The following is a 26,086-nucleotide window of genomic DNA, read 5'->3' on the forward strand; positions in this document are numbered from 1 at the left end:
ATTTTATTTATTTACATTTATATTATTTACAACTATTAAAATGTGATCCCTACAAGCATATTGAAGGAAAAACTTTAACAATTATGTAAGCTTACATACGCTTCTTAAATATTACTTAGGTACTTACCTACTTACGCTTGTTAAAATAAGTATATTTTGATTAGCATGACAGCAGGACTGATATGTGACTATGATGTAAAAGCTAAGCTCTTCAACATTTTATTTTCCTCCGGGAATGAGGCCATACATATTTTATGTATATATGTTAATTTTAGCACACCTACATCTTTTAAATACAAAAATCTCCTAACACACCAAACTTCCATGCCTAACACGCCTTCGAGTCTTTTCCAGTCCGTATCCAATCCATACATATAATAAAATTATAACTGATCGATGTCTTTCTCTGAGAAAGATATTGCCAAATTTTTGGGATCTATGAAAGACTTACCATTGATCTTGATTGATCCAACTTAAAAACTGGTATTTTAAGGCATTACAGGGGTCGGCTTTTTTAATGAACTTTTACGGCAAACGAAGTCGCAGGCAATAACTATTTGGCTGTATATACTAATAGCTATTAGTATATACAGCCAAATACTCTGTCTACCCTGTAAGAGATAACGACGCGACGTCAGTCTGTATGTATCTTTAATCTTTTCAAATTCTTGAATCGCCCATTCCATGGCCATACAATCACCGGTACAAAAGATGAACGCAAATTATGTAACACTGAGATTGTGACATTTGACCCTTTTCCTGCGTGACCACGGCAAATTATACGCTGATTTCAACCCTGTGGCCTCACAATTAAAGTTACTTTTTAAGGAATTAAGGTAGGTAGTAACATTCCTATGTAAATCTTTTGTGAACTGCATCCGAAGCTAGCAAGATAAGACTTTTATCTAATGGCTGACCGATATTACATTCATCATCCTGATTGTGATATTTATGTGGATGGATGGAATACGATTATAAGATTTTTTTTGTTATTATGTGAGAGAGGAGAATGTTCTTCAACTTGTTTGTTTCTGTAAGTAACTTCTTTGTTTCTTACCCATATTATACTTATTATTTGTCCTTTTCATTTGAAATGAAGACTGTCAAGATTTTATTTTGTTATATAAGAATTCCTTGCCAAATACTTTAAGAGGTGTACTACTACCGTTGTATTATTGGTGTAAATAAAAAAAATAATATGTAAATATATATAAATAAATAAATATATATGGGACAAATTACACTGATTGAGTTAGCCTCGAAGTAAGTTCGAAACTTGTGTTACGAGATACTAACTCAACGATACTATATTTTATAATAAACACTTATATAGATAAACATCCAAGACCCAGGGCAATCAGAAAAAGTTCTTTTCTCATCATGCCCTGGCCGGGATTCGAACCCGGGACCTCCGGTGTCACAGACAAGCGTAGTACCGCTGCGCCACAGAGGCCAAAGTAAGAGGGTAAATGTTCTTACGGTGAGGGAAAACATCGTGAGAAACCGCGGCACTGATTTTACTTATTTAAAAATATCCCAGTTGTTGTCGCTCAATAGCATACATACATACATATAATCACGTCTTTCCCCAATACGGAGTAGACAGAAGAAACAGTCTTCAAAAGGCTGAAAGACCACGTTCAGCGGTATAGCCATGATGGAAGTGAGATTCAAACAGCAATTTGGTATTCTACTTATAATTTTAGGATTGTTGGTTCACCAAAGGATATTTTTCGACAATTGGTCCAAATGGTGGTACCTATTTACCAGGAATCGGATGTGTAACTGGATCCAATATAGGTTGAATTGTTCCCGCCTTCAGCATTCTTCCTTCCCGAATTTCATAAAAGTTTTATAGGTTAGGACGATTCGTATAAAATTTCACTTACCCAATCCAGGATCTGATCTGAGGAAGTTAAATAATTTAAACAAGGCAACCAAGACAACACCCCGAAAAAATTGTACCGTCGTTCCAAAACATTGCTATTATATTTCTACAGGCGTTAGTTAGTAAGCGTTAATTTTTACCACTGATGCTTTCATAACAAAATTTTGTCATTTTGTGTTTATTTCAGAATAATTAAATGTAATTAAAATAATAAAATAAAAATTCCTACAACAAAAAACAATGTTTCCGCCCGGGATCGAACCGGGGGCCTTCTGCGTGTTAGGCAGATGTGATAACCGCTACACCACGGAAACCGATGGTTGATATGGCTAAATTAAGATACGTATTTCAAGAACTAATACCACATATACTTGATAGATTTTTATTTCTTACGGAATAAGACAGTCAAGATATTTAACACAACACACTTTTTTAAATAATAATATCACTTCTCACACGGAAATTATGATTCACGTTTTCTTTCTCAAATATTTAGAAAGTACCTACCTTAAATGGTGGTCAGGTTTTTGGTATACATAGAATAATACACATTTCTGTATTTAGGTATGTATTTTTAAAAAGGAATACCTACATAAGCATTTATCTTTTATAAAAAGTCAAGAAATGCTGAAAATAAAAGCGAGTAATTGTACATGATATTTTGATTCAAATAAAGTACATAATACATTACATCTTCTTCTTTCTTTTTTTTTATTTCGTATTTATATGTTTTATTGGTTTTTATACATAAGCATAAAGCATATAGCCTAAAGTGTTTATTTTCCAAACATGCACATATGGGCGCCCATTGTACTAATTCAAATTTAATATCCCATAGTAACAAAAATATTTATTCACTCATATTACACATAAAAACTGAAGAATTGTGAATGCCTGTGTATCTGCGGCCGTGATAAGAGAAAAATTTTAGGCAATAGCAAGCAGAAAATCTAGTATCTGCCTTTCCCTCTGGGAAAGAGGTGAGGTAACTTCTAAACTAACTCCTCGAATCATTGTTCTTGCACTTTTAGTTCTAATTCCTAAACCCACCTTTTCAGACATTCACAAGAAAAAAAATTAGTGCTCATAGTCTAATGTTTGTTTGTTGATTTGACCTTATTACAGGATTAAGACATATTCATACATACAAACATACATATGGTCACGTCTATATCCCTTGCGGGGTAGACAGAGCCAATAGTCTTGAAAAGACTGTATGGCCACGTTCAGCTATTTGGCTATATACATAGACATAATATATAGACAGATACAGATTTTACAATATCTTCAATTTACATGCCTTTAGTCAGATACATACAATTTTGGACCACAAATAACTTCAGAACACTCATAATCTGATAAAAATTAGAACAAATTATTTTGCTTAATTTATATAATTTTCTTTTTCAATGTTAATATCTGTTAGCATTGTACAACTCTAGATAAAGCCACATAACTATGTTTACTGTCTGTCTCGAAATAACCGACGGGACCCGCGTCGCAATCCGCACAAGTTAAATACTTGTATGTATCAACTTGATGTGTGAACCCAATGTTTTCAAATGTATACATATTTTCCACATGGAAGTAGCCTTTAATCATCTCCTTTTGTATTTCACCTTCTTTCCTGTTTACGTCTTGCTGCATAAGAGGTAATTCTTTCTGAAATCATTGGAAAACATGATTATGAGAATGGATACAGTTATTTGGTGTTAAAACATTTGTTAAAAGTTTTAACACGAATTTAATTATTTGTCACACATTATTTAGAACATGATAAAGTAAGTATTTCACCTCCTGCGATATGTATGTAGCAGTTTTCTTTTCCAGTATTTTAGATCCACAAAATTTACATTTTACAATGAGTTTGTTCTTCCCTTCTTCAACGTATTTTGTAGTGTCCTCGGACACTGCACTGCTGGCTTCCGTTTCAGACATTATAAGAAAAAGAAACTCAATATTTAAGCAGCGTAAAGCTGTAGTTATTCATAGTATTGTTATTAATTTAAAATTATTTGTTTGTTTGCAATGCTAAATGAAATAAACTTATCCGGCACGGCAGCGGGAGGGTGGAAGCCAAGCCATGAAGCCACCATCCCAAAGCAAACGCAAATTTTTATTTTACCGACTTGATGACTGACTGATTACATTTTTTGGCATTGACATTACGTATTCTTTTTTTGCAGCTTGGACACAGGTCACGGACCATGGAATCCGTTAGGTCCGATCAACGTTCTTTTTATATTTTGTGAGTTAAATTAACCTACTTTACCCAGCTGAGTGAAAAATTACGGCAAAGTCGAAAGTCACTGTCACCGACTGTCACTAGTGTCACTCGTCAAGTCAAAATGTAAAGAGTATGAATGCATATCACTACGTTTTATGAGTCTGAAATATCATATAAAAAAAAAAATTACTTTTGTACGAATCGAATTGGAAAAGTCTCACCAATATGAAGACCGCAAATAAAATTGACAATATTGTGCCAGTTTCAAGAAAAGGGGTATATTATAGATACATTCGCAAACATTTTTTAATTGGTTTAATTTTTTAATAACCACATGGATAACATTTTTGTTTCTGCTGTTAGCTGGTTTTCATCGTCTTTCATGGCTGATATGAAAATTAGATAAAAAATTTTATGCATGTTTTGGATTGCACAAATTAATTAATTTGTTATGAGATCTGAAAGTAAAATGGAGGTGTAAATAAAATGATGTGAGAAGCTTATTAGAAATCACAATTATAAAGGTGTTTTGCTAAACTAGAGATAACATTGATATTATAAGTATACCTTAAAAGCTTTGCCTTCAATAAGTAGGTAGGTACATACATAATATTAATATAACTTATAAGCGTTTCCATCATTACAAACTTGGGATTCTTTTTTAGGCGATGGGCTAGCAACCTGTCACTATTTGAATCTCAATTCTATCGTTAAGCCAAATAGCTGAACGTGGCCATTCAGTCTTTTCAAGACTGTTGGCTCTGTCTACCCCGCAAGGGATATAGACGTGACCATATGTATGTATGTGTATGTATGTTTCCATCATTAGATTAAATTATAAACTGTCGACTTCCGCCCACGTCCCTACCCACGTGAAAAGATGTGTATGGAAAATTTCATGGAGATCATTTAAGTGAAAAACGAACAAACAAATAAAATTTCACATTTATGATATTAGTATATATTCTAATAAAATCATTTAATTTGCTACTTACTTTGAAATGAAAATTAATGGTCAAATAAGGTCATAATATTACTTGTTTATCTTATTTTTTTTATAAAATTTATGATTAACACAGTTTTGTCACGCGGTAACAATATTAATCCTTACCAACATAAACTGGAAATCTCACCATATTATCTCCTTTTGTTTTGTTTTACAAATTTGTGTTACAAATATGAATTCAACCATTCATGTAGTTACGTCTATATCCCTTGCGGGGTAGACAGAGCCAACAGTCTTGTAAAGACTGATAGGCCACGTTCAGCTGTTTGGCTTTATGAAAGAATTGAGATTCAAATAGTGACAGGTCGCCCAAGTTTATAAGCTTATCCCTTAGTCACCTTTTACGACATCCATGGGAAAGAGATGGAGCCGTCCTATCAATTTTATATTTGTGCCGGGAACCATACGGCACACAAATATGATTGCTTTAAGTGGCTCTGGTAGAAGCCAACTACATGTATAATTTTGACAAAGTTGCTTGAAAAATTAGCTTATATAAAAAGCTAATTTAAATCAATTTTGATTTCGATTTTTGACATCAAACGGACGTCACGGTCATTGAGAAATGTCAATGCTTTGACGGCCAACATGGCGGATCTAATTCCTATTCGTTTCATACATTCCAAACGTTTTCCTTTGAGTTGTGACAGGCTGGTCTAATTGAATCGAATGAATAGCGAATGTTGTGGTTTTACATTTCGTTGCATATTTATCCGTTTATCGTGCTTATCTTTTTATAGTTAAAACCTACGGAATTAAGCTAAACAAAATGAGTTCTGGATTCATAACTGAAACTGAAATATTGGAAGCTAGACGTCGCCGGCAAGAGGAATGGGAAAAAGTCCGCACTGATGACCAGCCAAAAGGTTAAATGTTTTACGTTGTAGATTCTTTCAATTTTTGATTGTTATCGTTTACTATTTCCATATGATGACACTAGATAGATCCTGTTATCAGTAAAGTTTGGTGAGTAGGCACTATAGAAATGAAATGTTTATTTATTTACCTTGCTGCGGTAAATTATTATTTCAGAGGCACCAGAAGAGCCCTATGATACTAGGCCTTTGTATCAGCGCCTTGAAGAACAGCGTATGAAGAAAGACGCCGAATATGAAGAGGCACATAAGCTTAGTGAGTTTACAAAGTACTTATTTAAAAAGAGAAATAAGGACTTACAAATATAATGTATGACGTAGGTATTATTTAATTATAAAAAGGACAATATTATTTTCATGCAAAGTTAAAAATAAATCTAGATATGTACCTACTTGTGTACCTTTTTATGACAAGTTTGACCATAAATAAAGTAAATATTGTACAAACATGCGGTTTCATTACGAAAACACCATCTCAGTTGGTAAAAAATGTGTCAAACTCAGTATTATTTGGTATTCAGGTTATGTCTGTTTTCTTTTTGTCTGTCACTAAACTGCTGCTCCACCCACATTAAACTTAATTCCTGTTTTCCCTGTTCCCACGGGAATCTCCTGAGAAAATCTATTATACTCTAGCAGGTCAATGTCTGTGCCAAATTTTTTTGAAATTGACCTTGCAGATTATGAATTAATTTGATACCTAAACTCTTTCCTCTTTTCAACTAGTATGGTTTATCATTTCCTGTTCTTCCAGAGAATATGATCAGAGGCCTGGATGATGACGAGGTTGGATTCCTGGATCTGGTCGAGACGGCCAAGGCAAAAGCAGCGCAACAGATTTCCATTGAAGAACAGAGGGAGATGCAAGAGTTCAGGTGAATTTACTTGTTAAAATTGTAAAGAGAGAGATTGTCCCGATGCAAACCCTGTGCCCTACAGCTTTCCTGTGGATACATACATATAATCATGTTCATATCCCTTGTGGGGTAGATAGAGCCAACAGACTCGAAAATACCCATAGGCCACGTTCAGCTGTTTATCTTGATGATAGAATTAAGATTAATATAGTAACAGGTTGCTAGCCCGTCGCCTAAAAGAAGAATACCAAGTTTATAAGCTATCCCTTGGCCATTACAACACTCATGGGAAAGAGATGGAGTGGCCCTATTGGTGCCAGGAACCACATGGCACTGCCTGGAACCACATGGCACTACATAATTGAGAATGCAATTGGCAACAATTCGATGTGAGAACTTCTTACTAATCCTAAACGCACAGCAGCCTATCATAGGCTATCAATAGTTGAGTAAAACCAATAGTATCATTAATGTAGTTGATTTTCTTAATCAACTATTAATAGGCTTTTGTGATTTTTATTTTATTTTCATTTCATTCTTTCTTACTCATTAATTTAATTGCTTGTATATATGTTTTGACATTGAAATTTCAGAAAATACACAAATTATACTTAAAAGTTTTAAGAATTGTAATATTGATCTGAAGGGTTATTATGTTTATTATAATGTACAGGGAGAGAGTGTCGAACCTCGCGGAGAGCGAGGAGATGCTGCGCCTGCGCGCGCAGCTGGCGCCGGCGCGGCCGCCGCCCGCCGCGCCCGCGCACAGGAATAAGCTGCAGGGGGTGAGACGAATATCATATTCATTCCCTTTAGGCTGGTTTTGTCCCGAGTCCCAATGGCAATATATGATATATCCAATATATCCAAAATAATAATAAAAATCATGTAATTATCAAAGTTTTAATCAAATTAAATGTCAAAAGTCAAATAAAATTAGTAACATTTAAAAACTAGTATGAAAATGCTGATCCTTGTGAAACACTTCACAAAATGCGACTATCAATTTTTTAGGAAGCTTCCCTTGAAAAATAAAAAATAAACTAAATTTCGAGACCTTAAATAAAAACTGAGAATTTTCAAAAAACTGTAGTAAATCTACAGTAAAAACTGTAGGGTTGGCTACGCTGGCTAGCAGTAGTGTATCTGAATGGCTCCTTGTAAATTGAAGAAAAAAATTTCGTTTATCCTGCTCGCACTAGAGTTGTAAGTAATTTAGAAAGGAATTTACATAGAGGAAGCCGAAACATTAAATACATAATCACGTCCGTATCCCTTGCGGGGTCAATAAAACCTAATAGTCTTGAAAAGACTAAAAGTCCATGTTCAGCTGTATGGGCTAGCAATCTGTCATTATCAGCTGAACGTGGCCTTTCAATCTTATCAACTTTATATGTATAATGTACAGACGTGACTATATGTGTGTTCTATTAATTTTTTCAGGTAGTAGTAAGAAAAAGGAAAGCCAGCGAGCTGGAGAGTGAGAAAAAAGACGAAACCCAAGTGCCCGCTAAAATCAATGGTGTTGTCAGGTAATTCAATAATACATACATACATAAAATCACGCCTCTTTCCCGGAGGGGTAGGCTACCTCTTTCCACTTGCCACGATCTCTGCATATTTCTTTCACTTCATCCGCATTCATAACTCTTTTCATGCAAGCTCGGCGGTTAAATAATCTATACTAATATTATAAAGCTGAAGAGTTTGTTTGTTTGAAAGCGATTATCTCAGGAACTACTGGCTCGAATTTGAAAAATTCTTTTTGCGTTAAATAGACCATTTATCGAGGAAGGCTTTAGGCTATATTATAACATCATAACAACTATAAGTAGCAAAGTATAATGGAAAATGTGAAAAAAAAGGGAAAATTATTCATCCTTGACGGCTTCAATGATGCCTACATATCCGGTAACATTATACATACATATATTTTAACATGTGTTTTCCTTCAAGTGCAACATTGTATTTACTCACTATACCTACTTATTTCTTAATATTTTTATCAACAGCAATAACAAACAAAATGGCGACGTCTCTCCCGGTGCGCAGGCGCAGGCGGCGGGCGCGATGCGCTGCGTCGGCGTGCTGCCCGGGCTCGGCCATTACGACACCGACAGCTCGAGCGACACCGATGACTCCAGTGACATTGACAGCGATGAGGTATTGTTTCATTTTAATTTATATTATATGATATTCGAACAAATATTTGCAGTAATTACATACAAACTTACAGTTATAATTTATAATGTCTTTATCCCTTACCGGGTAGACAGAGCCAACAGTCTCGCAAAGACTGAAAGGCCATACATACATATGGTCATGTCTATATCCCTTGTGGGGTAGACAGAGCCAACAGTCTTGATAAGACTGATAGGCCACGCTCAGATATTTGGCTTAATAATAGAATTGAGATTCAAATAGCGACAGGTTAAAAACTTTCTGATATTAGCGTAATAATATTATAATATAAACATTGTGGCGACATCTCTACGCCACAAGTCACAACAGCCAGTAATATCAGCCATGATCAGATGCTATCAGCCAATAACAGCTGAGAGTCTAAATCGCGCAAGCAATGTTTTCATCAAGCAAGGAGCATATATATATATACAACCTCCGACTCAGCATCGTCTGTCGCGCGGTTCCCTAGACATAACACTTAGTCTTAAGGAGGGACTTTCCTTTGCGGCGGTCGGGCTCGAATCATCGCTCCTGCTACAGCCGTTTCTCCTTTTGATATTAGTACTTTTGAATCACAGATTAATCTGCGGTATGCATGGTTTATATAAATAAATATATGTATACGGGACAAATTACACTGGTTGAGTTAGCCTCGAAGTAAGTTCGAGACTTGTGTTACGAGATACTAACTCAACGATACTATATTTTATAATAAATACTTATATAGATAAACATCCAAGGCTCAGGCCAATCAGAAAAAAGTAGTAATTATTTTCTCATCATGCCCTGGCCGGGATTCCAACCCAGGACCTCCGGTGTCACAGACAAGCGTACTACCGCTGCGCCACAGAGGCCGTCATATATGTTTTGTATGTTTATATTAAATTTAGGTAATATTCTCTTTTGCAGAATGACAAATGTTGCAAAAGAGATTTGCTTGGACGAAGGCCGGAGGAAAAACGAAAGGACGAAGATAAGAGTTAGATATTTATAGTAATACAAGTACTATCTACATATTGTTTTAAACATACTTATATCACTACATAGTATAAAACAAAGTCGCTATTTTAGTCTGTTTGTCTGTATGCTTAAATCTTTAAAATTACGCAACGGATTTTGATGCGGGTTTTTGTAACAGGTAGAGTGATTCAAGAGAAAGGTTTTTATGTATAATAACATTTATAATTTTGCACCCGTGCGAAGCCGGGGCGGGTCGCTAGTATGAAATAATTTAAGCAAGATTCTCTGTATAATCTGTTTTTAGGCATCCGAAGCCGATGGGTGAAATTAAAATCAATATTGTATTTCAGAAAATAGGCCTTTCCAGGCCCATTTTAACGTCATTTTACATTTCAATAAATTTATGTTATAACTTAATATTATAAATGCGAAAGTTTGCGAGTATGTCAGGATGTCAGTATAGATGTTTGTTACTCTTTCACGCAAAAACTACTGAACCGATTACGATGAAATATATGGTATGTAGGACGCTGAAGACCCAAAATAACATACAGGCTACTTTTAATCCCGGAGCTCCCACGAACCACGAACACGAATCAGTAGTTGCTGAGATTAGCGCGTTCAAACAAACAAACAAACTCTTCAGCTTTATAATATTAGTATAGATTTGAAAACCGGAATTCAAAATTGTTTACCCGGGAATTTCGGAAAATATTATAACCTAGGGGTAATTGCTATGATATGTTTATTATGTATTAAGTTAATAAAGTTATTATTAGAAATAAACTGTTCATTTAAGTTTTATTCTATTAACTCATTATTGCGCTACAATACATAAATTTATTCACGAAGAAGGATGTTATATTTTTTAGAAAAAACAGTCATACCCCATACAATCATGCATTACGTATAATCACGTCTATATCCATTGCGGGATAGACAGAGCCAATGGTCTTGAAAAGTCTGATAGGCCACGTTCAGCTTAATGATAAAATTGTGATTCAAATAGTGACAGGTTGCTAGCCCATCACCTAAAAAAACAATCGCAAGTTTATAAGAATATCTCTTAGTCGTATTTTACGACATCCATGGGAAAGGGATGGAGTGGTCCTATTTTGTTTCTATTGGTGCCGGGAACCACACGGCACTTATTATTAGCTCATAAAAACATAAGACCTACTACTGATTAATTTGCTTTACATGAACAAGGTGAATGGGCCATACCCGTAGACCCACTAAGAATATAATTTCAAGAAGATCTTGAATTATAATAATTCAAGATCTTAGACATTAAAAATAATTATTTTTAATGTTGGTACGAATTATATGAATTTTAGCCTCGTGTCAAATTCATATCATGTTAATCGTCTTCCGTGTGGGGAATATCAATTTTTTTTCTTCTATTCCTGAAAAATAACAAACAAATTATTTATTTTATTTGAATTTGTGCAAAAATACTTTTTTGTGTGTTTGTGTCGCGATAACTCCTGAATCGAGATTGGATTTTGGTGAAATTTGGTTAGTCTTCTACATACATATATACATATGGTCACGTCTATATCCCTTGCGGGGTAGACAGAGCCAACAGTCTTGAAAAGACTGAATGGCCACGTTCAGCTATTTGGCTTAATGATAGAATTGAGATTAAAACTTAATGATAGATTGCCGTGTGGTTACCGGCACCAATACAAAAAAGAATAGGACCACTCCATCTCTTTCCCACAGATATCGTAAAAGGCGACTAAGGCGATAGGCTTACAAACTTGGGATTCTTTTTAAGGCGTTGGGTTAGCAACCTGTCACTATTTTAGTCTTCTACTTGGTTACATACTCGCCTCTCTATAGAGGAGCCCGGGGTGCGCCTTTACGATTCTGGATTGGGTAAGTCATTTTTTACACAAAACAATCCCACCTATTCTCCGCAATCTTTGAAGAGGAACAAAACTCATCATCATCTACAATATCAAAGTTTTTGCGGCATAAAAGGTAGATTAAATTAAAGAAACGTAAAGTGCCGTGTGGTTCCCGGCACCAATACAAAAAGAATAGGACCACTACATCTCTTTCCCATGGATGTCGTAAAAGGCGACTAAGGGATAGGCTTACAAACTTGGGATTCTTTTTTAGGCGATGGGCTAGCAACCTGTCACTATTTGAATCTCAATTCTATCATTAAGCCAAATAGCTGAACGTGGGCATTCATTTATGTATTAAAGAAACGTAAAAAAAATAATATAAGTTCATAAAATTTTACACAAGATGGCGCTGAAAATAATCGCGAGGCCTTACTACCGTCAAATACTTCAAACTGACCTTTTCGGATGCGGCTCCTTCAGATGCACAGTTCGATAATGCAATTGCTGACTGTTGGATTGCGTAAAACGTTTGCCGCATATGGTACAGGGGTAGGGACGTTCCCCCGTATGAGTCTGGAATTAGATTAAAAAATAAATATATACGAAACAAACAAGTTACCTATATTGAGTTAGTACCGAAGTAAGTTCGAAACTTGTGTTATGGGATACTATCTGAATGATGATACCTATAGAAAAGAATAGAATAGATTTATTTTCAAAATTGGATACAAGGTATCACTTATTGACGTCACATAACTTAAATCTAATTATAACTACTACCGCTCCCAAAGCGCATGTGTAGAAGAAGCGGCGGAACAAACTACACTGCAGCATTTTCATCGGACGTCAATTTACAAATAAAGATCTCTTAAATCTTAATCCCTATGCTTTTGGTTTGTACAGAGTTGTTTATATTTTTCTGTAGACGACTGTACATAGGACTAGCAAATAAGAAGGTCATTCCTGATAATCCTCGATTAGTGACTTTTATAGAGGGTTAAACCGTAACCTTTGAAAGAGAATTACTCTTTTGGTAGGTTTTAGGAAAAAAAAAAACAAATTTCAGATATTATAATAATTTTATTAAGTACTACATTATTGCATATCTTCTTATAAATATTACAGAAATACTGTTTAGAAATTGCACTGGTTTTTCTTATATAAAAAAAATATTATAAATGCAATGAGTATTATAAAAATTCACTTATATAAATTATTTAGGCGGATAAACAAATTTCTGAGAATAAGTTTTATATAAAAAAAATTGTATCTACTGGCAATAAAACGCATAACCCAGTGATCTACAGGACTATAAATATACACATAGCGAAAACTACAAAGTAATTATTGCGAAACTTTGCAGCAAATTAATTATTGGTTAGTTGATACTTATCATAAATCACAAAAATGAAATTTTCTTAGTATTAGAAATATGATTTCGATGAAAAATTAAATAGTTGAAAAAAAAAGTGTTTGGTTGACTGGAAGAAATCCCAATTGGGATAAATCCGCCATTGTGCTACATATTCTTCTAAATCCAATGATTGTTTTGTAATTTGTTATATTTATTTTTGTGTGCAATAAAAATTTTACAAAAAAACAAAAGAAATTTGTTAAAAAAATTTAAAAGAACTAGGATATGTTAGACCAAAATAAATCCTTTTTATTGTGCGCTTTTAATGTTAATTCACTGCACAATATATAGCTTAACTACAATGACAGCAGACCCTGTAGCACGGGGTTGTCGTAAAAGGCGGCTAAGGGATAGGCTTATAAACTTGAGATTCTTCTTTTAGGCGATGGTTTATCAACCTGTCACTATTTGAATCTCAATTCTATCACAGCCTAACAGCTGAACGTTGCCTGGCAGTATTTCAAGACTGCTGGCTCTGTTTACCCCGCAAGGGATATATAGACTTGATTATATGAATTAATGAATTATATTAGGTATATTCATTCATCATCTTCTCATTCAGACGTGCGATCTTCTTCAAAATGAAACTCCGTTTTCTTTCTTCTATTCCTGTAACAAAAAACATTATTATTTTACGTACACACACAAAATACATAAAAGTTACACGCGTTTAGACGCGGGTTTTTTACTATATTACATACAAAATTTCATCCGAATCGGTCCAGCAGTTTAGCTGTGAAAGCGGAACAATTTACATTAAAATTATTAGTAAGGAATGCATTTAAATCGCAGCATTATTATTGAAGTTTTGTATATAGATAGGCCAAAATTGTACGTGTATGAACGTTTCGTGAAAGTAATTCGGTCATTCATTCATATAATCACGTCTATATCCCCTGCGAGGTAGGCAGAGCCAGCAGTCTTGAAAGGTTGATTGGCCACGTTCAGCTGTTTGGCTTAATGATAGAATTGAGATTCAAACAGTGACAGGTTGCTAACCCATCTAGCCCAAAAAGAATCCCAAGTTTGTGAGCCAAACCCTTAGTCACATTTTACGGCATCCATGGTAAAGAGTATATAATGGAGTGGTCCTATTCTTTTTTATATTAGTGCCGGGGACCACACGGATTTTAAGTAATGATTCCTTACATCGAGGCTAACTCAATCTGTATAATTTGTCATACATATTATCCTTGCGGGGTAGACAGTGTCAACACTCTTGAAAATACTTTAAAATACGCCACGTTCAGCAACACTAGTCTTTATAACGAAAAAAAAAACAACAAACCTTTTAGGATGCGGTTGCTTCAAATGAACAGTGCGAATGTGCAATGCTTGGCTGGCCGCTTGTGTGAACCTCTTTTCGCACATGGTGCAAGGGAACGGCCTCTCGCCAGTATGGACCTAAAAAAACGTACAAACATACAGACACGTCCATATCTCTTGCGGGGTAGACAGAGCCTACAGTCTTGGAAAGACTGAAAGGTCACGTTTAGCTGTTTGGCTTAATTATAGAATTGAGATTCAAATAGTGACAGGTTGCTAGCCCATCGCCTAAAAAAGAATCCCAAGTTTATAAGCCTCTATCCCTTAGTCGCCTTTTACGACATCCATAGGAACGAGATGGAGTGGTCCTATTCTTTTTTTAAATTGGTGCCGGCAACCAAACGGCACAAATTCTGACATCTTTAACATTTAATACAAAATTATTAAAACGTTTCATTGGTTCATTCCGGCCGCCGGAGCTACCGAGACGTGAACCACAAGATAATATAAATATACATACATACATACATAAAATCACGCCTCTTTCCCGGAGGGGTAGGCAGAGACTACCTCTTTCCACTTGCCACGATCTCTGCATACTTCTTTCGCTTCGTCCACATTCATAACTCTCTTCATACAAGCTCGGCGGTTAAATAATAATATAAATATAAATATATACGGGACAAATTACACTGATTGAGTTAGCCTCGAAGTAAGTTCGAAACTTGTGTTACGAGATACTAACTCAACGATACTATATTTTATAATAAATACTTATATAGATAAACATCCAAGACCCAGGACAATCAGAAAAAGTTCTTTTCTCATCATGCCTTGACCGGGATTCGAACCCGGGACCTCCGGTGTCACAGACAAGCGTACTACCGCTGAGCCACAGAGGCCGTCGATAATAATACCTATATTGAAAATGCATAGATAATAATATTATTTCAATACTTAAGAAAAACAAATAGGACTTGCCTCCCGTCCGGCCCGGGCGGTGAACGAGCAAATGAATCACAAAAACACTTGGTATTTTTTTTTTCACTTTAAATTTGAATTATCAATCCGCACTGATAAATAATAAAGAAAAAAATATTTGTATATTTGTAACGAATAAACTCGAAAACTACTGACTGATTTTCACGACACATATCTACCTACAGAATAGATATTCGGGAGTAATATTTATTTATGCTACTTTTTTGCGGGAATGTCCCACGGGAGCGAAGCAACGCGCAAAATGTAGTTTTCAATCAATGAGTAGATTACAAAAATTTAAAAACAAGAACGTTTTCCAAATTCTGAGAAAAAAATATTGAGCGAATAAAGCTATTATTATCTCCCGAAATTTATTGGTTTATAAATTAGCTTCTTTTTAATAACGCTTTAAATGTATTTACACACATACATACATAAAATCACGACTTTTTCCCGGAGGAGTAGGCAGAGAGCACATCATTCCACTTGCCACAATCTCTGCACACTTGTTTCGCTTCATCCACATTCATAACTCTCTTCATGCAAGCTCGGCAGTTTAGGGTACTCTTGACCTGACCTTTTGTCAGGACATCCTTATAATTTTTTTTATTATTATTAAATTATTTAATATTTAATGTAATTAGTGTAAAATTTTAAAATTCTACATTAGATTTTTGATCTAAATCATATTTTTATAAACACGATCTTAGCATCAATATTTCTTACTAACGTAACGTCCGTCATTGCAAGTAATTTGTTTCTTTAATAACTATGTACTATTTTCTTGTTACTGTGTAAATTTCTATGCAATAAAGATATTACAAACAAACAAACAAACGTATTATTGGAAATGAAATACGAAGCGTTTTTAAATTAACGAACAAAAATGTCTTCACCGTCCTAAAAGATAAATGAATTTGTATATAAACTTACCAACATATGCCTCTTTAGAGTTGCATTTTGCACGAAACTTCTTTCGCAAACGTCACACTTGTATAATTTCTCTCTTGAATGCATGTTGAGGTGAGCCATCACGCTGCCAAACTGTACAAACAAAACAAATATATAAATAAATAAAATTAAATGTTCTTCAAAACCCGCCGTATAAATAAAGATAAGATAAAATGTGCTGTGTGGGTCCTGGTAACAATATAAAAAAGAATAGGATCACTCCATCTCTTTCTCATTGCGACTTTAGGATATGCTTATAAACTTGGGATTCTTCTTTTAGACGATGGGCTGGGAACCTGTCACTATTTGAATCTCAATTCTATCAGTATGCCTAACAGCTGAATGTGGCCTATCAGTCTTTCAAGACTGCTGCCTCTATCTACCCCGCAAGGGATATAAACGTGATTATATGTATGAGTGAATTTTCTTCAAAATGAAATCATTATATCTTAAAAAATGGATGGAAATACATATATCTATGTATGGATGTATGTATAAAGTTCCATACATGTCCTCTTTCCCGGAGGGGTAGGCAGAAACTACATCTTTCCACTTGCCACGATCTCTGCATACTTCCTTCGCTTCATCCACATTCATAACTCTCTTCATGCAAGCTCGGCGGTTTCGGGTACTCTTGACTTGACCATTTGCCAGGACGTCCTGTATGTATGTAAGTATATATGTATACTTACGGATGGATGCATGTATGTATGTGACTTACTTCCGCGTTTATAATATTAGTTTGTTCTTACCGCTAAGTCGGCGCCACAGATCTCACATATCGTCCTCTCGGGCGTCCCCGGGTACACGAATAGAGTTATGAAGCGAAATTAGTATACAGGAATCGTGGCAAGTGAAAAGATGTAATCTCTGCCTGCCCCTCCGGGAAAAAGGCGTGATATTTTGTATGTATGCATGCATGCATGTATGTATGTATGCATGCGTGTAAGTATGAATACATGTATGTATGTATGTATGTGTGCATGCATGCATGTATGTATGTATGCATGCATGTATGTATGTATGCATGCATGTATGTATGCATGTATGCATGCATGCATGTATGGATGTTTATATTAGTTTGTTCTTACCGCTAAGTCGGCGCCACAGATCTCACATATCGTCCTCTCGGGCGTCCCCGGGTACACGAAGGTGGTCCGTGGATGTTCCTTTAAATGATGTTTCCTACACTGCATTTGAGATTCGAAATGTTTGCCGCACTGAAAGAAACGTGTTTAAAAATTAAAGTTATTTACTTGAAATTTCAAAGAAATCAACGTACATACAAATTATAATCATGTTTTAATCACTTTACGGTGTAGACTGAGCCAACAGTGTTGATGGCGCCGCGCGTATGATGTGATACAAAAAGTAAGTAGGTACTTTATAGTGCGACGATGAATTCTATTTCTAATAACATACATACATACATATAATCACGTCTATATCCCTTGCGGGGTAGACAGAGCCAACAGTCTTGAAAATACTGATAGGCCACATTCAGCTGTTAGGCTTTATGATGGAATTGAGATTCGAATAGTGACAATCTGTCACCATAGCTAGCCTAGCCATACTAGCCCATCGCCTAAAAGAAGAATCCCAAGTTTATAAGTCCCTTAGTCGCCTTTTACGACATCCATGGGAACGAGATGGAGTGGTCCTTTTCTTTTTTTTTTATTGGTGACCACCTTTGGGAACCACACGGCACTGCCGTGAACCACACCGCACTTCTATTTAACATAGATGGAAAAAAATAAATAAACTTACTTGATAACAATTCATTGGAGTTTTCTTCGGCGTCCTGACGCACCACCTTTTCACCGGTTTGGACAACACAAGCGTTGGATCTTTTTCTTTCCTGAATATACACAAAATATATAACATAACATGTAATCACGTCTGTATCCCTTGCGGGGTAGACTGAGCCAACCGTCATCAAAAGACTGAAAGACCATATTCAGTTGTTTGGCTTCATGACAGAATTGAGATTCAAATAGAGTGACAGGTTGCCAAACTATCGCCTAAAAGAAGAATCCCAAGTTTATAAGCCTATCCCTTAGTCTCCTTTCCTCCGTCCTATTCTTTTTTTTTATTGGTGACTGGAACCACACGGCACCAATATTTTTGACGTTCCTTTCCAAAATATTAAAGATATTAATTTTCGCTTTAATTTGCTTTTACGATTGTTTGTTTTCCTCGAGAGTAACAGCGATATAAAAAAAATACAGTCTAAGATGCAACATCTTCTCTTGATACCGTTCAGAAAATGGAATTAAAGACGATATTTCGATATTTTTTTTTATTGAAACTTCGTAATAAAATCTTCTTTTACAATACGCACCTGATTCGAATTTCTTCCGCTAACTGTAACAAACCGAAAAATATTATATTTAACAATTATTAATTTAAGAGATAAGTCCGCCATTGCAAGTGATTTGTTTCTTTTATAAGTATGTATTTACTATTTTCTTGTTACTGTGTAAATTTCTATGCAATAAAGAAATTACAAACAAACAAACAATTTGACATTTAAAGCTTCATACTATAGTTATGTACATTCAATCATTCATATAATCTCGTCTATATCCCTGACAGACTTGGAAGACTGATAGGCCACGTTCAGCTGTTAGCCTTTATAATAGAATTGAGATTCAAATAGTGATAGGTTGCTAACCCATCGCTTAAAAGAAGAATCCCAAGTTTATAAGCCTTTGCCTAAGTCGCGTTTTACGACATCTAGGTATAGTATTGTGACAGAGTGATCCTATTCTTTTTTTTATTGGTGCCAGGAACCACGCAAACAGTAAGTACGTCTTTTTTCCTGTATGAAATGTAAGAAACAGAGGATTTTCTGCGGACGGTTTATATATACATATATAAATGCTACCCGTGCAAAGCCGGGGCGGGTCGCTAGTAATATATAATAGAATCAATTATAATGAACTTACCACTGCCTTTTCCTTGATCCCACAAACTTTCCTCTGGAATCTTTGTAGTTCATTGTTAGCATCTCTAGAAAACATATAACTGTATTACATATATATATATATATATATATATATATATATATATATATATATATATATATATATATATATATATATATATATATATATATATATATATATATATATATATATAATAGTCACGTCTATGCCCTTTGCAGGGTAGACAGAGCCAACAGTCTTGAAAAGACTGACAGGCCACGTTCAGCTGTTTGGCTTAATGATAGAATTGAGATTCAAATAGTGACAGGTCGCTAGCCCATCATCGCCTTTAAGAGGAATCCTAAGTTAATAAGCCTATAGCAGTATACCCTTAGTCGCTCTCTACGACATCCATGGGAAAGATATTTTTCAAGATGAATAATTTCCCCCGTTTTTTTTTCACATTTTCCATTATTTCTTCGCTCCTAATAGTTGCAGCATGATGACAAATAGCCCAAAGCCTTCCTCGATAAATGGTCTATTCAACACAAAAAGAATTTTTCAATTCGAACCAGTAGCTCCTGAGATTGGCGCGTTCAAACAAACAAACTTTTCAGCTTTATAATATTAGTATATATATATATATATACATATATATGTATATCTATACTAATATTATAAAGCTGAAAAGTATATACATATAACAAGTATATAAGTATACAGACATACATATCGTCACGTCTATATCCCTTGCGGGTAGACAGAGCCAACAATCTTGAAAAGACTGAATAACCAAGTTCAGCTATTTGGCTTAATGATAGAATTGAGATTCAAATAGTGACAGGTTGCTAGCCCATCGCCTAAAAAAGAATCCAAAGTTTGTAAGCCTATCCCTTAGTCGCCTATTACGACATCCATGAGAAAGAGACGGAGTGGTCCTATTATTTTTGGTATTGGTGCCGGGAACCACACGGCACGGTATAGGTATAAGTATGATTGTCATAATATATAAACTCACACGATATCTTCCGTATGGTTAGCGGAATGGAACAAATGTTCCTCGTAAGCGGCCCGCGCCGCAAACTTGATGTCACACCGCTCGCAGTACATAGTTTCTGTGTCTGGCTTAACAGTGTTTTCCTGTTACAAAATAAATACATACATACATACAATTGTAGGCAACCATCTTCGTATACGCCATAGCAACGGTTGCCATGGTATTGTTAGTTAGGTAAAGAATATCAGATATATTTCAGATTTTTATTGTCAAATATTTATAGTTTATGTTCAATAATATAGTAATTTTAAACTGATTCTCTCCTCTTTTCTCCTTCTATCATTTGTAGGAATAACTAACTATACTTCCTACATACATACAATCACGTCTATATCCCTTGCGGGCACGATGACGGTTAATTTCTCACTCATCGATTTATAATTTATTGACATTTATAAATTTTAGATTTAGGTCACCATTGATTGATTTATTTCATTAATTTAAACTGCATTGCACAAAATACAAATGTATAGCACAATTGGCGGACTTAATGAAAAAAGCATTATCTACCAGTCAACCGTTGGGTCTGACAGAGAACTTCAATGATTAATTTGTGATTTATTGATTAATTTACGATTTATTGATAAATTTACGATTTATTGATTAATTTACGATTTATTGATTAATTTACGATTTATTGATTAATTTACGATTTATTGATTAATTTACGATTTATTGATTAATTTACGATTGATACTCACCGCGTCCCTGTAGTTTATGTGCGTCCGTTTCTTGTGAACGTCCAAACCGAGAACGCTGACGAACGACCGGCCGCATATAGTGCACAAGAAGTTCGTGCGGTGCGTGGTCATGTGCGAGTAGTATGTTGACGAGTGACTGGGAAAAAAAATTGGAAACAATTTTATTATAATCACTACATAGTATAAAACAAAGTCGCTATTTTAGTCTGTTTGTCTGTATGCTTAAATCTTTCAAACTACGCAACGGATTTTGATGCGGTTTTTGTAACAGTAATACCGTAATAATAATACCGTGCCGTGTGGTTCCCGGCACCAATACAAAAAAGGATAGCACCACTCCATCTCTTTCCCATGGATGTCGTAAATGGCGACTAAGGGATAGGCTTACAAACCGTATATACATAGATTCACGTCTATATCCCTTGCGGGGTAGACAGAGCCAACGGTCTCGAAAAGACTGATAGGCCACGTTCAGCTGTTTGGCTCAATGAAAGAATTGGGATTCAATTAGTGACAGGTTGCTAGCCCGTCGCCTTAAAAAGAATCACAAGTTAACAAGCCTCAGTTTATACTTCAGTCGCCTTTCAATTCAATTATTTTCAACTTATCCAACAATTCCTATATTTTCCTTAAAAGAAATATCTACTAAAATAAAACAAAAAAAAATCTTTTGCTGAATAACACGGTAGCATCTTTAAAAGAGCACAATATAACGTTGAATCGAGTACCTCCTCCACCTTTACGAAGTAGGTTAAACAAATACTCACGTGAATTCCTTAAAACAAACGTTGCATGTTCTTATTTTGCCGTTATGAGACTCGTCGTGAAATATTGCCGATTGTCTGAAAATTAATAAATAAATAACATTTGTATTATTGTTATCACTTATAAATAAACTTAGTATTCTTCTTTTAGGCGATGGGCTAGCAACCTGTCATTATTTGAATCTCAATTCTATTGTTAAGCCAAACAGCTGAACGTGGCCTATCAGTCTTTTCAACACTGTTGACTCTGTCTACCCTGCAAGGGATATAGACGTGACTATATGTGTTATAATATATTTTTCAATTAATTATTAATTCGAACCAGTAGTTCCTGGGTTAGCGCGTTCAAACAAACAAACAAACTCTTCAGTTTTATAATATTAGTATAGATACTATTTAACTGTGACAAGGTATAAAAGAAGACACTGACTGTTTAACTTACTGAGTTCCGTGTGGTTACCGGCACTAAAGAATAGGACCACTCCATATTTTCTCATGGATGCCGTAAAAGACGACTTAGCTCATATCCCTTAAAAAACAAACAGTGACAGGTTGCTTATCCATCATCTAAAAGAAGAATCCAAAGTTTATAAGCCTATCCCTTAGTCGCTTACGACATCCATGGGAAAGAGATGGTGTTATTCTAAGGTGCCGGAAACCACACAGCACTAGTTATATACAAGTTATTTTCGCACCACCAACTAAAAGTTTTTCTGTTTGGTCAGCTGGTTGACTGGTAGAGAATGCCAAAGGGCATTAAGTCCGCCTTTTGTACATTTTTGTTTCTGTGCAATAAAGTTTTAAATAAATACATACTCTAAAAGACAGACGAAGTAACACCGCTGGCATTCGTAAACGTTGTAATGCTGTTTCAAATGTTTCTGTAGTTGATGGCCCAATTTGAAACGCATTTTGCAAAATTTACACTCCAGACGTAGAGACTGAAAATTATATTAAAATTAAAAAAAGGTTTATTTTACAGAGAGAGAGAGAGATCGCCAGTTATGCCAGGGATCGTGGCAAGCCAAGGCTTTGTTTGTCCCGTAAGAAGTAAAAACGTGATATATTATCAAATTCTGTAGGTTCCGGTTATATCCTGGAGAGGAGCGCCTATAACCATGATCCTGGACCTTGGCTCTGTCTACCCTGCAATGCATATAGTCGTGATTAAATGTATGTACAAAATTATAGTAATAAATACCTGATCATGCCTCAAAGTAATATGTCTATTGTATATATCAACATTTGAAAACCATTTATAACATTGTTCACATTTATAGGGTGCGTTCACATATTTACTATCTTCAGCTCTCGCCACAAACCTCTGCATGGCCTCTTCATCTGTCAAATTTATTTTCTTCCAATTCCCATCACTCAATTTCGGTGTACCTTTCTTTGATCTTTGAAATTTTGGCACTTTTGTATTTGTTACTAATTTTGTGTCATTAGATTTGTTAACTATTTTCGCTAAAACTTCATCATCAGACGAAATGGGACTAGGTACACGTGTCATTTCATTATTGTCTGATATTTTACCATCATCAATACATTTTGAATCATTAATAGTAGGGAAATCATCAAAAAACGGTTCATTGTCATCATAATCATCATTGTCTAAAACAGGTTTATTCTCTTCTGGCATATGATCAGTATCTTTAGTAACTCGGATGTCTTCTTCAGATTTCACATTGTTAAATTCATTTTTATGTTTTACAATAACAATTTCCGATTTCTCATCTAAATCATGATCATTATTAAATGTTTTATCAGAGAAATCTATTTCAATCTCGTCATCCCATTCTTCTTCACCTTTGTAAATGTAATTGTACGTTTTTACATGTTTAGTAACTTTTATTATGCTCAAGTTCATTTGATAAGGAAGAGGTTGTGATTTTCTTTTTCTATTTAAGGCATTAACCTCTTTGTAGTTTAACTAGAAATAAAAAAAGGTGTGTTTATGGACAAATAATACATACTGATAAAGCCTGAATATAGCTTCAAGGCTTGACTATAGGGTCTTAGAAAGCAGAAAATCATGATCAATATCACAGTCAAAAAGTGAAGTTATTTTTGAAGTAGATTTAAAAGACCAGTGAAACAAGATACAATTTTTTTTTTTATTCATAAAAACAAATTTATTAATATGCATGCTTATTTATATATAGTTAGCAAGGACGAAATGTAGGCCAAATAAACAATTTTTCATTTCTCTCACTTGCTTTAAGGCATGTATGTTGTAGCAATAACAACTTACTTTAAAAACTTACCATATTCCTAAATAGCAGATCGTGTAAGATATTTTGCCCACTAAAACATTTCTCTTTAAATTTATGGAATTTGTGAAGTAACGTTGCGCATTCGTAGCAGAAATACTGGGGCAATTTGTTGTTCACTTTATTCTGAAAAAGTCAAATGTAAAAATTTAGTTTGTGTATCAAATTGGCGACATCCTGGCTAAACCAACCAACTTGCAGGAATCATGACAAGTGGAAAGCTGTCTACCACTCCAGGACAGAGGTGTGATTTTATGTAAGTTTGTAAAGCTATCCTAATAATTTGTTTCTGTGGGAATTTTGAGAAACTCTCTCTTAGTGTGGTCTCTTAGATGCAATAGGTATATTAAGAGGTAAAGGAATAACTAATTGTTAAATTGTGTTTATTGCTAGATCTTTGCCTTTTTTACATCCTCTATTGAGCAAGATGTTGCTTTACCAAATTCCCTATTGGATTTGTTTTTGTTTTTATATTAATAACCCATAAACATAAAATACATAGGTATGTAATAATATGAATTTATGATCACATTAAAGCATCAAATTAAATAAAAATACAAACGAAATTACTTACTTTACAACACATTATTTCCTCGTAATAAAACTTCAATGGTAATTGGTCATAACTGTAAAGTTTGCACTCTGTCCGAAGACATATTCGGCATATTTTGAGATCACACATGCTTATAAACTAAAACAACTTACTTTTAACTTAAAAAACTATATGATTTTTTCCTAAATAAAATGAAAACAAATATTTAGGTAGACGCTACGCTTGCCCGATTGCCGATTTTCATTCTATTCTCGCAATTTTCCCGTGACAGACCGAGACATTGACATTTGATCTTGTCACAATCTCGATTTGGTTGCGATTTTGCTTAAAGTATCAAAAAAAATTCAATTCAATTTAACTTATAAAGATAATTAAATAAATAAATAAAATGTTCTATACTATACTATTGCAAATGTATAAGGCACAAACACATAATATATATATTGCACTATATAATATACTACATTTTTAATATTAGGTAATTATTTTTAATATATAATTATTACATAGGTAAGTACAAAGATTACATAAATATCTACTGTTAAAATTTATAAATAGTATTAGCACTCGACAAAAGCGTGAGGATCGTATCGTACAGAGTTAAAGCTACAATGATCCTCAACTCCCGCGAGAACAATAGCAAGTTTATACAGATACCCTCCATATCGTATTATTAGACGCCATTGTAAAAAACTGCTAATACTCTGCGCAAAGGCGACCTGATAACAAATATTTAATAATCTAGATAACTAGTGGTCATATGCGTCGTATTGATTTTTCCTTAATCTACTGTGTTGTACCTATATCTTTCACTTTGAACTTCTAACTTTTTTGCTGTGTTTGTTCCTATTTGTGAACAATGATTTCTTCTGTGACTTTCTTCGGTGCCTTCTCATTTTTGAACAATGTGTGTTATGTGTTCTGGACTTATAATAAACTTCATAAAATACGGTAAGTTGTTTGGATTTGCTGTCTACGCACATCGGTTTGGTAAGTAATCAAACCCACGATCCAATTATGAATAGTCGATTATGAACCTAAATGGAAAAAAAATTCTTTGTGGAAAACCTGACATCATGCCGGCCGGAAGTGAAGCGGAGAAGATCTTTACTGTCATATAGTTTAAGACATTATCGCCATGACTACAATACATCATCATACGAGAATCATTTGAAAGACTTGAAAACGTTGCGCGAATACTTGCAACTTCTTAATAATTCTGAGGTCACGAGCGGGCGTCGGGAGCATCTTTATAATGAGATAGTACCGTGTCTTCTCTGCTAAGCTGGCCGCTGCTAGCCACTTCCATTTCAGTGTGAATTGAGCCTTAAACTTATTATCCTATA

The 26,086-nt window shown here is 34.8% G+C and overlaps 3 protein-coding genes and 1 non-coding gene across 4 annotated transcripts; 1 reads left to right on the top strand and 3 right to left on the bottom strand.

Moving 5' to 3' along the window:
• Positions 1–2,129: 2,129 nt before the first annotated feature.
• On the bottom strand, positions 2,130–2,202 carry Trnav-aac (transfer RNA valine (anticodon AAC)). The gene has a single exon. It is a non-coding gene; the product is annotated as a tRNA-Val (tRNA).
• Positions 2,203–2,478: 276 nt separating this feature from the next.
• LOC106137971 (guanine nucleotide exchange factor MSS4 homolog) lies at positions 2,479–3,966 on the bottom strand. Its single transcript, XM_013338935.2, has 2 exons — positions 3,683–3,966; positions 2,479–3,550 (listed from the first exon to the last, which is right to left on the bottom strand). Exons 1-2 carry the CDS (start codon positions 3,824–3,826, stop codon positions 3,311–3,313), a joined length of 384 nt encoding a protein of 127 aa, XP_013194389.2. The 5' UTR covers positions 3,827–3,966; the 3' UTR covers positions 2,479–3,310.
• A 1,784-nt stretch (positions 3,967–5,750) lies between these two features.
• LOC106137965 (PSME3-interacting protein) lies at positions 5,751–10,756 on the top strand. Its single transcript, XM_013338929.2, has 7 exons — positions 5,751–5,987; positions 6,154–6,252; positions 6,751–6,871; positions 7,527–7,638; positions 8,297–8,385; positions 8,866–9,016; positions 9,947–10,756. The coding sequence occupies exons 1-7, from the start codon at positions 5,891–5,893 to the stop codon at positions 10,019–10,021; spliced, it is 744 nt and encodes a 247-aa protein (XP_013194383.2). The 5' UTR covers positions 5,751–5,890; the 3' UTR covers positions 10,022–10,756.
• Positions 10,757–10,797: 41 nt separating this feature from the next.
• On the bottom strand, positions 10,798–24,977 carry LOC106137972 (zinc finger protein 182). Its single transcript, XM_060951389.1, has 17 exons — positions 24,762–24,977; positions 24,182–24,313; positions 23,116–23,847; positions 22,731–22,855; positions 21,918–21,992; positions 21,151–21,286; positions 20,411–20,532; positions 19,414–19,477; positions 18,807–18,829; positions 18,233–18,323; positions 17,557–17,685; positions 16,448–16,558; positions 14,556–14,671; positions 13,832–13,876; positions 13,147–13,162; positions 12,311–12,426; positions 10,798–11,403 (listed from the first exon to the last, which is right to left on the bottom strand). The coding sequence occupies exons 1-17, from the start codon at positions 24,867–24,869 to the stop codon at positions 11,358–11,360; spliced, it is 2,187 nt and encodes a 728-aa protein (XP_060807372.1). The 5' UTR covers positions 24,870–24,977; the 3' UTR covers positions 10,798–11,357.
• Positions 24,978–26,086: the final 1,109 nt, after the last annotated feature.

The sequence above is a fragment of the Amyelois transitella genome, chromosome 24 (assembly GCF_032362555.1).
Source record: "Amyelois transitella isolate CPQ chromosome 24, ilAmyTran1.1, whole genome shotgun sequence".
NCBI classification, from domain to species: domain Eukaryota; kingdom Metazoa; phylum Arthropoda; class Insecta; order Lepidoptera; family Pyralidae; genus Amyelois; species Amyelois transitella.